This window comes from Erinaceus europaeus, chromosome 4, assembly GCF_950295315.1.
Source record: "Erinaceus europaeus chromosome 4, mEriEur2.1, whole genome shotgun sequence".
NCBI lineage: Eukaryota > Metazoa > Chordata > Mammalia > Eulipotyphla > Erinaceidae > Erinaceus > Erinaceus europaeus.
The window spans coordinates 68,250,644-68,264,732 of NC_080165.1; the positions used below are offsets into that span (position 1 = coordinate 68,250,644).

Consider the following 14,089-nt stretch of genomic DNA (forward strand, 5'->3'; position numbering starts at 1 on the left):
GTCCCCTCCCCTCACAATGGTTTTCCTCTGCGCTACCAAGTTCTCTGCCTCTGCCCAGAATTCATCCTGCCCAGACATCACTATCTTCTTGAACAGTGACTCAAGCTCTCTGCCAAAAGTACCAGTGACCAGTTCTGAATCTAAGGCTCAGGGAAATGGCCCAACAGTAACAGCTGCTAAGAAAGCAACCACTTCTTTGGAGTCATTCTTCCAAAAAGCTGCCGAAAAGCAGAAAAACAAAGAAGCTTCATGTTCATCACTTACTACTACTACTCAGGCTCCTGTGAACAATTCCCCTTCGAAGCCCTCATTGCCTTTCCAAACAAGTCATACAACAGGAGCCAAGCCATTCTTTAAGCAGAAAAGTTTGCTTCTACAGCAGAAAGAACCCAATAATCCTTCAGTATCCTTACCTGTGCAACATACATTGCCCAGTCCTGAAGTGTTACCATACTGTTGTTCAACAGAGTACCCAGATTGTGCCCCTGACAGTAAAGAGGTATTGAAGCAAGGATCCTCAAAAGCAGAGCTGGATTTGGCCCAGAACAGCTCAAGCAGACTTCCTTCTTCAGCTTCCAAACCAGCTCTGGAAGCAGGTCAGGAAGCAGCTACTACCCCCAGTCTTCTGACTGCTGAGGACCAGGTGCGCTGTGAGAAGTGTGGCTCTCTGGTACCTGTGTGGGAAATGCCAGAACATCTGGACTACCATTTTGCCTTAGAGTTGCAGAAGTCTTTTTTGCAGCCCCATACCTCAAATGCCCACATTGTTCCTGCCAGTTCTCCTCAAATCAAAAGAAATCCCAAGAGCCCTTTAGCCTCTAATAAGAAACGTCCTAGGCCTGAGGGTATGCAGACACTGGAATCATTTTTTAAGCCATTAACACAATAGTGATGCCCTCAGGCTTTTAATATTGTACAGTTTCTCAAGGAAACTCATAACTATGAAATTGTAGTAAGACAAGGAATTGTTAGATGCTGAGTTAAGTCTCCCATCTCTTCATAAGCATGAATTGTATTTCTATTGTTAACAAATGTAAATATTCACTTTCAGAGGTATAGCTGCTTAGAGTTTTAATATTTAGAGTTTAAGGAGGCAGTATCATTTATTAAGAAGTGGAAGTGTTGGGAGTCGGGCGATAAGCAGTGGGTTAAGCGCAGGTGGTGCAAGGACCGGCGTAAGGATCCCAGTTCGAGCCCCTGGCTCTCCACCTGCAGGGGAGTCACTTCAAAGGCGGTGAAGCAGGTCTGCAGGTGTCTTTCTCTCCCCCCTGTCTTCCCCCCCGCCTCAATTTCTCTCTGTCCTATCCAACAATGACGACATCAATAACAACAATAATAACTACAACAATAAAACAAGGGTAACAAAAGGGAAGAAACAAAAGAAGGAAAGAAAAAAAGAAAAGGAAAGACTTGGTAGTTGGGCTGTAGCGCAGCGGGTTAAGTGCAGCTGGCGCAAAGTGCAAGGACCAGCGTAAGGATCCTGGTTTGAGCCCCCTGCTCCCCACCTGTAGGGGAGTCACTTCATAAGTGGTGAAGCAGGTCTGCAGGTGTCTATCTTTCTCTCCTCCTCTGTCTTCCCCTCCTCTCTCCATTTCTCTGTCCTATCCAACAACGACGACAACATCAATAACAACAATAGTAACTACAACAATAAAACAACAAGGGCACCAAAAGGGAAGAAAGAAAGGAAGGAAGGAAGACAAACTGGGGAGTCGGGCAGTAGCGCAGCGGGTTAAGCGCAGGTGGCCAAAGTGCAAGGACCTGTATAAGGATCCCGGTTTGAGCCCCCGGCTCCCCACCTGCAGAGGAGTCACTTCGCAAGCGGTGAAGCAGGTCTTCAGGTGTCTTACCTTTCTCTCCCCCTCTCTGTGTTCCCCTCCTCTTTCAATTTCTCTCTGTCCTATCCAACAACGATGACATCAATAACAACAATAATAATAACTACAACTATAAAACAAAGGCAGTGTAGGGTAGATAGCATAATGGTTATGCAGACTCATGCCTGAGGCTCCAAAGTCCCAGGTTCAATTCCCCTCACCACCATAAGCCAGAACTGAGCAGTGCTCTGGTAAAAATAAGTAAATAAAGGTAACAAAAGAGAATAAATATCAAAAAAAAAAAAAGAGTGAAAGGGTTGGGCTGGGTGGCTGCACACCCTGCACCACGTTACCATGCACAAGGACCTGGCTTCACGCCCTCAGCTCCCACCTGCAGGAGGAAAGCTTCATAAGTGGTAAAGCAGTGCTGCAGGTATCTGTCTCCATATTTTCCCCTCCTCTTTTTCTGTCTATATCTAATAATTAATTAATTATTTTTCTTTAGGGCCCTGGAGCCTAAGAGATCTGGCTCCAAACCTGGCTTTCCCTCTTGGGAGTGTGGCCTTGAGCAAAGTCATTTGTTGTTCCTCATTTGTAAAGTTAACAAGGGTGGAACAGGTGGTGATGCACCAGGTTAAGTGCATAAGGTATGAAGTGCCAAGACCCATGCAAGGATCCTAGTTCGAGACCCCGGGTCCCTACCCGCAGGCTGGTCGCTTGACAAGCAGTGAAGCAGGTCTGCAGGTGTCTGTCTTTCTCTCTTCCTCTCTATCTCCCTCTTCCTTCTCTCAATTTTTCTCTGTCCTATCCAATAAAATGAAGAAAAAAAGAAAAAGCTGCTAGGAGCAGTGGATTTGTAGTGTGGGCACCAAGTCCCAGTGATAACCCTGGAGGCAATAATAAATATAAAAAAGTAAAGTTAAAATAACTTATAAATTATTTTATTTATTTTACTTTATAGGACAGAGAAATTGAAAGGGGAAGGGGGAGAGACAAAAAGAGACACCTGCAGCCCTGCTTCACTGCTTATGAAGCTTCCCCCATCCCCTTGCAGAAAGGGATCAGGAGCTTGAACCCTGGTCCTTGCACATGGTAACACATGCGCTTAACCAGGTGCACCATCACTCAGCCTCCCCCCCCCAGAAATTTTCAAAGGTAAAAAAATTGTGTGTGGGGGGGAGTTGGGCAGTAACGCAGCAGGTTAAACGCACGTGGTGCAAAGCACAAAGGACCGGCATAAGGATCCTGGTTCGAGCCCCTGGCTCCCCACCTGCAGGGGTGTCGCTTCACAGGTGGTGAAGCAGGTCTGCAGGTGTCTTTCTCTCCCCTTCTGTGTCTTCCCCTCTCCATTTCTCTCTGTCCTATCCAACAATGACGACAACAACAATAAAAAACAAGGGCAACAAAAGAGAATAAATAAAATAAATATTTTAAAAATTGTGTGTGTGTGTGTGTGTGTATATATATCTATATATATATACATATATATATACTAAAATTTGCACAGATAAGGAACTGAATAAATGTATTAAAAAATTTCCAAAGCTGGGTAGCTGGGTCAGAGTCTCTTAGTCTTATCTCCAACACTGCATGTGACAGAATGGTGTTGTGGTGTGTCTCTCTGTTTCTCTCTCTCTCCCCCTCTCCCTCCCTCTCCCTCTCCCCCCCCTCATAAAATACAATTAAAAATAAAATGGTGGGCCAGTGAAATAGCTCCCTTGGATACTGTGCTGCATTGTGATGTGTGTAACCTAGATTCAAGCCCAGCCTTCATGTCATTGAAGTGCTATGGTCTCTCCCTCTCTGTCTTTCCCTTCCCTCTCAATTTTTTTATATTTATTTATTATTTTCCCTTTTGTTGTCCTTGTTGTTTAACATTGTTGTGGTTATTACTATTGTTATTGATGTTGTTGGATAGGACAGAGAGAAATGGAGAGAGGAGGGGAAAACAGAGTAGGAGAGAAAGACAGACACCTGCAGACCTGCTTTACCACTTGTGAAGCGACTCCCCTGCAGGTGGGGAGCTAGGGGCTCAAACCGGGATGCTCAAGCCGGTCCCTGCGCTTTGCGCCACATGTGCTTAACCCCCCAGGCTACCGCCCGACTCCCTTCCCTCTCAATTTCTCTTGTTTATAAAAAACAAAAAAAAACCTCTCTGGTTCTCTCTCCCCACTACCACTAAGAAATATTTTAAATAAATAGTTAATGGAACACTGGACTTGTAAACATGAATTCCTGAGTTCAGTTCCTGGTTTTGCATGTTCTACAGTGATGTTCTAGTTCTCTTGATCACTAATAAATATATTTTTTAATTTTTATTTTATTTATTTAGGATAGATACAGAAATTAAGAGGAGAGGAGGAGATAGGGAGAGAGCCAGAGAGACCCCTGTAGCCCTGCTTCACCACTCATGAAGCTTTCCTCCCGAAGGTGGGGACCAGGGGCTTGAACCAAGGTCCTTGCACACTGTAATGTGTGCGCGTAACCAGGTGTGCCACCACCTGGCCCCAATAAATTTTTTTTCTATTTTTTTCATTAGGACAGAAAATTGAAATAGGAGGAAAGAGAGACTTTAGCACACCTGTTTCACTACTTGTGAAACATCCCCGCTGCAGGTGGGGAGCAGGGGCTTGGATCTGGATCCCTGTGTTTGGTAATGTGTGTGCTTAACTGGGTGCACCACCACCCAGCCCTAATTTATTTTTTTTTTCAATTTCTCCTCTGTCACAAGAGCAGGTCAGATTTTACCTTGGGAGGATAGCTTGGTTATATAGAATACTTTCATGCCTGAGGTTCTGAGGTCCCAGGTTAAAAAAAATAATAAAAGAGGATGGGGGTAGATAGCATAATATTTATGCAAATTATTATGAAAATACTTTAATGCCTGAGGCTCCAAAGTCCCAGGTTCAATCCCCACACCACCATAAACCATGCGTGTGTACCGCAAAAGGATCCTGGTTTGAGCCCCTGGCTCCCCACCTGCGGGGGGTCACTTTACAAGTGGTGAAGGAAGTCTGCAGGTGTCCCTCTTATTTTTTATTGGATAGAGACAGAAATTGAGAAAGACACCTGCAGCCCTGCTTCACCACTCATGAAGCTTTTCCCCTGCAGGTGGGGACCAGAGGCTTGAACCTGGGTCCTTGTGCACTATAGTGTGTGTGCTTAACCAGGTGCGCCACCCGTGGCCCCAGGTGTCTCTCTTTATCTCTCCCTCTCTACCTTCCCCTCCTCTTTCAATTTCTCTGTCTTATCTAATAAAATAGAAAAAAAATGGTAGTGCAGGCAACGAGTCACAGCAATAACCCTGAAGGCGAAAAAAAGAAAAGTGAAACCTTGGAAGCAGTGAGATAGCTCACCTGGGAGGGTGCCTGCTTTGCCATGATACACCCACCACGTGGGAGCAGTACAGCCCACTGGGGGCAGCTCTGGTACTCTGGTAGAGAACATGATGGCTGTGCACAAAGGTCTTTCATGCCTAAGGCTTTAAGGTTCCAGGTCCACTCCCCAGCACCATCATAGGCCAGAGTGCTCTGGTAAAAAACAAAATAAGTAAATAAGAATTTAAAACAAGATTTATTAAGCAAAAAAGACTTCTCAATTAAACCTTATTAAAGTGACAGTTTTAGCCATTGGCTCTTCTGCCTCCTTTATTTTCTTCTAATGCACAATGAGATTACTTCTAGCCCAGTTCAGAAAGTCTGTTTAGTTGGACAGATCATCATGAGAACTCTAGCATCTCCAGAGCCTTATTACTAGGAGTCTGGCTTTAAGGAGCAGTGGGCAGCTGGTTAGTGTCACAACTTTCCCCACCCCTGCTAAATCATAGTCATGTGTATTCTCTGCAAGATTTCCCATAATTGACATCAGAAATACTGATAGGGGCAGGCTGGGAAAGAGCATACATCGTAGTGTGAGGTTCCAGGTTCAAGCCTCTGAGACCATATGGGGGGCACAGGAGCAAACTCCACAGTTGGTGGGGAAGTTCTGTGCTTTCCTTCTCTCATGTCTATTTCTGAAATCAAAGAATGAAAATATCATCCTAGGATCAATATAGTTGCATATATGTAATCCCCCTCATTACACACACACACACACACACACACACACACGGTCTAAAATATATCAAGGGCCCAGTGGGTAAAGTGCTGGACTCCTGTGTATGAGGTCCCAAATTTGACACCTGGCATTGCATATGCCAGAGTGACACTCTGCTTCTTACATACATAGACACATTCTCAAGAACCACTTTTGTGGAGAATAGTGACTTTTTTTTTTTTCTGAGAAAGCATCACCCTGGCATATGTGAAGCTAGGGATTGAACACAAGACTTCACGCTTGAGAGCTCAATGCTTTATCCACTAGACCACCTTCCAGGGAAAGACGTTTCTTTAAAGTACAAATTTAGGGGCTGGGTGGTACACCTGCTTGAGCGCACATGTTACAATGCACAAGGACCCAGGTTCAAGCTCCTGGTACGCATCTGCTGAGTGAAAGCTTTGCAACTTATGAAGCAGGGATGGAGGTGTGTGTGTCTCTTTCTCCCTCTCTAGCTCCCCCTTCCCTCTTGATTTCTGGTTGTCTCTATCAAATATAATTTAAAAAATTTAAAGTATAAATTTAGAGGTGTTTGGGCCATCAGAGTCAACTAGCATATTCATTCATCTTAGAGTACTTATTTTAGATAGAGACAGAGAATTAGAGAATGAGGAGGGAGAGAAAGACATCAGCAACACTGTTTCACTGCTTGTGAATCTTCCCTCCTACAAGCAGGGACCAGGGACTTGAACCTGGATTCTTGTGTATTGTATGTGCTCTACCACATGCACAAATGCCTGGTCCCTGAAGTATGAGTTTTAATTGAGAATTTTAATTACTTACAGTGTTTTTTCATTTGTCCACATTTCTAGTACTAGTTTCTTTTTTCTCCAAGTGTTTTTGCCAAGTCTTGAAGCTTACATGATTCTACCACTCCTGGGAAACTTTTTTTTTTTTTGATAGAAAATGAGAGACTGAAAAGGGGAGAGACACCACAACACTGCTCCACTGCTCATGAAGCTTGCTTTGAGTTGGTGCTCCCACATGGTGACTCGGGGAGTGAATTTGGGTCCTTATAAATGCTACTGTGTGCTTTATCATGTGAGTTATCGCCTGGCTAGATAACTTTATTTTTTAAGATTTTATTTACTTATGAGAAAGACAGGAGAGGAAGAACCAAACATCACTATAGTACATGTGCTGCTGGAGATTGAACTCAAGACCTCACACTTGAAAGTCCAGTGCTTGGGAGGTGGGCAGTAGCGGGTGGTAGCGCAGCAGATGAAGCACACATGGTTCAAAGCGCCAGGATCAGCACAATTATCCCGGTTTGAGCCCCTGACTCCCCACCTGCAGGGGGCGTCACTTCACAGGGAATGAAGCACATCTGCAGGTGTCTGTCTTCCCCCTCCTCTCTTGATTTCTCTCTGTCCTATCCAAAAAAAAAAGTCCAATTCTTTATCCACTGTGCCACCTCCCAGACCATAACTATGTAATTTTAATACTATGTATTTTTCTATAATACTGTATTCTTATTTTTAAATAAATAATTACTTTTTTCAGCCTTCTATTTCTGTACTTTGGAATTTTTATTTTTGTTTTTTATTTTTTTCCCCAGCAATTTTAAACATTATTTAGGAAAATTGAGAACACCCACATGTTGTACACATGGGCCAAGAGAGAGAGAGACTCAGAGCCCTTACTCACATATTGGCAGGCTCACCTAGGCAAAGAGTTTTTTTTGTTTTTGATTTTCATTTATTTTAATGAGAGAAAAAGATACATAAAAAGAGGGGCTGAAGGGAGTCGGGCTGTAGCGCAGCGGGTTAAGCGCAGGTGGCGCAAAGCACAAGGACCGGCATAAGGATCCCTGTTCGAGCCGCCAGCTCCCCACCTGCAGGGGAGTCGCTTCACAGGCGGTGAAGCAGGTCTGCAGGTGTCTATCTTTCTCTCCTCCTCTCTGTCTTCCCCTCCTCTCTCCATTTCTCTCTGTCCTATCCAACAACGACAACAACAATAATAACTACAACAATAAAACAAGGGCAACAAAAGGGAATAAATAAAATAAATATTTAAAAAAAAAAGAGGGGCTGAATGGTGGCATATTTGGTTGAGCACACATGTTACAATGAGCAAGGACCCAGGTTTGAACCCCTGGTCCCTACCTGCAGGGGGAAAGCTTTGCAAGTGATGAAGCAGAGCTGCAGGTGTCTCTCTCCTTCTCTATCACCCCCTTCCTTCTCAATTTCTGGCTGTCTCTATCCAATAAATAATAATAAAAAGATACATAGAAGGGGGGAGAGAGAGACCCTGAGACTGGAGCACTATTCAGCTCTGGTTTATGGTAGTACTGAGGACTGAACCTGGGGTCTTGGCACGTCAGGCATGAAAGTCTTCTGCATAGCTATACATTACCTCCCCAGCCCTATAGTACTATATTCTTTTTTTTCATAATCACAAATATGTTTATTGAACAGTGGAATGGTAGAAAAGAGAATGAAGGGGGCCGGAGGTGCACCTGGTTAATTAAGTGCACGTTATAGTGCACAAGGACCCAGGTTCGAGCACCTAGTGCCCACCTGCAGGGAGAAAGCTTCACAAGTGGTGAAGCAGTGCTATATTCTTAACCTCCATTTTTACATGTGGATAATCAGATTTTTTGGCTTTTCAGGTATGGAAAGACCAGAGGATTCAACTGAAGATGAACTGGGCTAGATCATGCTAGCAGAAGTAGAGAGAGAAATCCTTAGACATACTCCCCCATCAGCTACATGTACACAAACTATTTTTCTTTTTTTTTAATTTTATGTTTATTTTCCCTTTTGTTGCCCTTGTTTTGTTGTTGTTGTAGTTATTATTGTTATTATTGATGTAGTCATTGTTAGGACAGAGAAAAATGGAGAGAGGAGGGGTTACAAAGAGGAGGAAAGAAAGACACCTGGGGACTTCCGGAGATGGAGCTACGAGCAGCAGATCTCTTTCTCTCCTCTCCTCTCCTCTCCTCTCCTCTCCTCTCCTCTCCTCTCCTCTCCTCTCCTCTCCTCTCCTCTCCTAGATCAACTAGGAATACCAAAGGAGACCCACCCAGGACAACAAGACAGGACTAGAATGACCACAGGAACTCACTAAATCACCGGTGAGTATAAACACGTGTGGCTGGTGACAGAGAGGAGAGAGGAGCCTAAGGAGAGATTAAGTGACTGCTAACAGTTCATCAGTTTTATCAGTTGAGACACCACCTCCAGTCTGCTCCACCAACAAGGGGACAGCTGAAGGGAGGAGAGGACTCCCCAGAGACTCACCAAGTGCAACTCTGAGTCTCCATTGCTACTACCCTCAGAATCTTCAGCAGCAACAGGGAGGGACACCAGGGGACAGAGATCTAACCAGGAAACTCAGGAGAAGACCTATACCTCGGTGGCATAGCTGAGGGGCTGTGAAAGTCTCTTTGCATAACCACTGGATTATCTCTGCCACACCCTGCTTTATCTCTTGGTCAGGAGTCAGTGATTAAGCTAAGAAGCCTATTGATAGTTTAAAAGCCCTCAGGCTCCCATAGCCTACAGGGAAGAAAAAAAAAAAAAAGAGGCTTTTAAACCACTGAGCTCCAACTCAGGGATTGAAACAACTGTTAACTTCCACCACTGTGAACCCTTCAATTAACTTACTTAGACACAAGTCAATCCAGGCAATAGTGTTCAATAATTTGAAAAGTACTGATAAAGGGAACTCATAACATAATATATAAAATGGTTAAAACAACAAGAAAAAATATTGGAGAATCAAACCAGGACAAGAGTCCAGCTATAAGTCCTCCAGAGGGTGAAGCACAAAATAACGAGTTCAACATCCAAACATTAGCTAAGGAAATAATAACAGGAGTGAGTAAAGAATTTGAAAAAATTGTAATCAGAAATGCAGGAACAACAAATGAGAATATGGAAGAAAATACGAATTATCTCATGGTTATTAGAGAGCTGAAAGCTGAAATCGCTGAGCTAAGAATACAACTAGCTGAACAAGCTAAAACAGTATCAGAGCAGGGCAACAAAATAGATGAACTCCAGAAAACAGTAGAGGGCAGAGAAAATAGAATCAATGAGGCTGAAGACAGAATTAGCAAGATAGAGGATGAATTAGAGACAACTAAAAAAGAAGAGATCTCAAAAAGAGATTAAGAGATGCTGAAAACAACAACAGAGTCCTATGGAATGACTTCAAAAGAAACAATATACGCATTATTGGCTTACCAGAGGAAGAAAGAGAAGGAGAGGAAGAAAGCATTTTCCAGGCCATAGTAGCTGAAAACTTCTCTAGTCTAGACAACATCAAAGATATAAAAATTCAAGAAGCACAGAGGGTCCCAAACAGAATTAACCCAGACCTAAAGACACCAAGACATGTCATACTTACAATGGAAAGGAATAAGGATAAAGAAAGGATCCTGAAGGCTGCAAGAGAAAAACAAAGAGTCACCTACAAAGGAAAACCCATAAGATTAGCAGCAGACTTCTCCATACAAACACTACAGGCCAGAAGAGAATGGCAAGATATCTATCGAGTGCTCAATGAGAAAGGCTTTCAGCCAAGAATACTATATCCTGCTAGACTGTCATTCAGACTAGATGGAGGCATCAAAACCTTCTCAGACAAGCAACAGTTGAAGGAATCAACCATCATCAAGCCTGCCCTGAAAGAAGTTCTGAAAGGTCTCCTATAAACAACCAGACCACCACAAATAGAACATATATCAAAACACTCTAAAATTCTACAAGAATGGCGTTAAAATATCTTCAATCTTTGATATCAATAAATGTCAGTGGCCTGAATTCACCTATTAAAAGACACAGAGTAGGAAGATGGATCAGAAAACAAAACCGAACAATATGCTGTCTACAGGATACTCACCTAACTCAACAAGACAAACACAGACTTAAAGTGAAAGGATGGAAAACTATCATACAAGCCAATGGCCCACAAAAAAGGGCAGGAACAGCTATTCTCATATCTGACATGATAGACTTTAAAATAGATAAGATTAAAAAAGATAGGAATGGACACTACTTAATGCTCAGAGGATCAGTCAATCAAGAGGACTTAACAATTATTAACATCTATGCACCCAATGAGAAGCCATCTAAATACATCAAACGTCTACTGAAAGAGCTACAGCAATATATTAACAGTAACACAATCATAGTAGGGGACTTCAACACCCCACTCTCTCAACTTGACAGATCATCCAGGCAGAAAATCAATAAAGACATAAGGGAGCTAAATGAAGAGATAGATAAACTAGAACTATTGGACATTTTCAGAGTCATTCATCCCAAGAAACTAGAATACACATTTCACTCAAATCCACATGGGTCATTCTCAAGGATAGACCATATGTTAGGCCACAAAGACAGCATTAGCCAATTCAAGAGCATTGAAATCATCCCAGGCATCTTCTCAGACCACAGTGGAATTAAACTAACACTTAACAATCAATAAAAGATTAGTAACAGTCCCAAAATGTGGAAGCTCAATAGTACACTTCCTAACAACTTCTGGATCAAAGAGGAAATCAAGGAAGAAATCAAAATGTTTCAAGAGTTCAATGAAAATGAAGACACAAGCTATCAAAATATGTGGGACACAGCTAAAGCAGTCCTAAGAGGGAAGTTCATAGCTATACAAGCACACATTAGGAAACAAGAAAAAGCACAAACAGCCTGATGGCACATCTTAAAGACCTAGAAGAAGAACAACAAAGGAACCCTAAAGTAACCAGAAGGACAGAAACCACTATAGTTAGGGCAGAAATAAATAACATTGAGAATAGGAAAACCATACAAAAGATCAACGGAAGTAAATGTTGGTTCTTCGAAAGAGTAAACAAAATCGACAAACCTTTAGCCAGAATCACAAAACAAAAAAGGGAGAAGACCCAAATAAATCGGATAGTAAATGAAAGAGGAGATATCACAACAGACACCGCAGAAATTCAACATATCATGCGAGGCTTCTATGAACAACTATATGCCACCAAGCTAAAGAACCTGGAAGAAATGAATGATTTCCTAGATACCTACCAACTTCCAAAACTAAGTAAAGAGGAAGTGGATAACATGAACAGGCCCATCACAGCTAATGAAATTGAAACAGTTATCAAAAATCTCCCCAGAAATAAAAGTCCTGGACCAGATGGTTTTACAAATGAATTCTACAAAACCTTCAAAGAAGAACTAACACCTCTACTTTTAAAAGTCTTCCAGAAGATTGAAGACACTGGAATACTCCCTGCCAGCTTCTATGAAGCCAACATCACTCTGATACCGAAAGCAGACAGGGACACAACCAAAAAAGAAAACTACAGACCAATATCTCTGATGAACATAGATGCGAAAATATTGAACAAAATTCTAACCAACCAGATACAGCAGTATATCAAAAAGATTGTTCATCATGACCAAGTGGGGTTTATCCCAGGCATGCAAGGTTGGTTTAATATACGTAAATCAATCAATGTGATCCACCACATCAACAAAAGCAAGACCAAAAACCGCATGGTCATATCAATAGATGCAGAGAAAGCCTTTGACAAAATACAACATCCCTTTATGATCAAAACACTACAAAAAATGGGAATAGATGGAAAATTCCTCAAGATAGTGGAGTCTATATATAGCAAACCTACAGCCAACATCATACTCAAAGGTGAAAAACTGGAAGCATTTCCACTCAGATCAGGTACTAGACAGGGCTGCCCACTATCACCATTACTATTCAACATAGTGTTGGAAGTTCTTGCCATAGCAATCAGGCAGGAGCAAGGAATTAAAGGGATACAGACTGGAAGAGAAGAAGTTAAATTCTCCTTATTTGCAGATGACATGATAGTATACATGGAAAAACCTAACGAATCCAGGAAGAAGCTTTTGGAAATCATCAGGCAATACAGTAAGGTGTCAGGCTATAAAATTAACATTCAAAAGTCAGTGGCATTCCTCTATGCAAACACTAAGTTAGAAGAAATTGAAATCCAGAAATCAATTCCTTTTACTATAGCAACAAAAACAATAAAATATCTAGGAGTAAATCTAACCAAGGAAATGAAAGACTTGTATACTGAAAATTATGAGTCACTACTCAAAGAAATTGAAAAAGACACAAAGAAGTGGAAAGATATTCCATGATCATGGGTTGGAAGAATTAACATCATCAAAATGAATATATTACCCAGAGCCATCTACAAATTTAATGCTATCCCCATCAAGATCCCAAGCACATGTTTTAGGAGAATAGAACAAATGCTACAAATGTTTATCTGGAACCAGAAAAGACCTAGAATTGCCAAAACAATCTTGAGAAAAAAGAACAGAACTGGAGGCATCACACTCCCAGATCTCAAACTGTATTATAGGGCCATTGTCATCAAAACTGCTTGGTACTGGAACATGAATAGACACACTGACCAGTGTAATAGAATTGAGAGCCCAGAAATGAGGCCCCACAACTATGGACATCTTATCTTTGACAAAGGGGCCCAGACTATTACATGGGGAAAGCAGAGTCTCTTCAACAAATGGTGTTGGAAACAATGGGTTGGTTGAAACATGCAGAAGAATGAAACTGAATCACTGTACTTCACCAAATACAAAAGTAAATTCCAAGTGGATCAAGGACTTGGATGTTAGACCACAAACTATCAAATACGTAGAAGAAAATATTGGCAGAACTTTTTTTTTTTTTTTTCAATTTCTGCTTTGCGTTTCTACTTTTTTTTTTTTTTACATGCATAACATTCCCCAGATTCCCATTTAGCAATACAACCCCCACTATGTCATTCATCATTTTTCATGGACCTGTATTCTCCCCACCCACCCACCCACCCCAGAGTGTTTTACTTTGGTGTAATACTCCAATTCCATTTCAGGTTCGACTTGTGTTTTCTTTTCTAATCTTGTTTTTCAACTTCGGCCTGAGAGTGAGATCATCCCATATTCATCCTTCTGTTTCTGACTTATTTCACTCAACATGATTTTTTCAAGGTCCATCCAAGATCGGCTGAAAACGGTGAAGTCACCATTTTTTTACAGCTGAGTAGTATTCCATTGTGTATATATACCACAACTTGCTCAGCCACTCATCTGTTGTTGGACACCTGGGTTGATTCCAGGTTTTGGCTATTACAAATTGTGCTTGGCAGAACTTTTTTCTGCATAAATTTTAAAGACATTTTCAATGAAATG

The 14,089-nt window shown here is 41.9% G+C and overlaps 2 protein-coding genes across 8 annotated transcripts in view; one reads left to right on the top strand and one right to left on the bottom strand.

Moving 5' to 3' along the window:
* The window catches only part of POLH (DNA polymerase eta), a 45,947-nt gene extending 40,498 nt beyond the window's left edge, over positions 1-5,449 (top strand). For all 6 annotated transcript variants that reach the window (XM_060189860.1, XM_060189857.1, XM_060189856.1 and 3 more), the window contains one exon: positions 1-5,449. In XM_060189860.1, coding sequence (XP_060045843.1) covers positions 1-889 — 889 coding nt within the window. In that variant the 3' untranslated portion in view covers positions 890-5,449.
* GTPBP2 (GTP binding protein 2) overlaps positions 5,211-14,089 on the bottom strand; it is a 22,939-nt gene continuing 14,060 nt past the window's right edge. The window contains exons 11-12 of one of the 2 annotated variants that reach the window (XM_060189863.1): positions 5,720-5,814; positions 5,211-5,347 (exon numbers count right to left, since the gene is read on the bottom strand). In XM_060189863.1, the coding sequence (XP_060045846.1) occupies positions 5,742-5,814 (73 nt within the window). In that variant the 3' untranslated portion in view covers positions 5,211-5,347; positions 5,720-5,741. Of the gene's footprint in view, positions 5,348-5,582; positions 5,815-14,089 lie in introns of those variants that run through there. The other variant, XM_060189862.1, reaches the window with a different exon arrangement.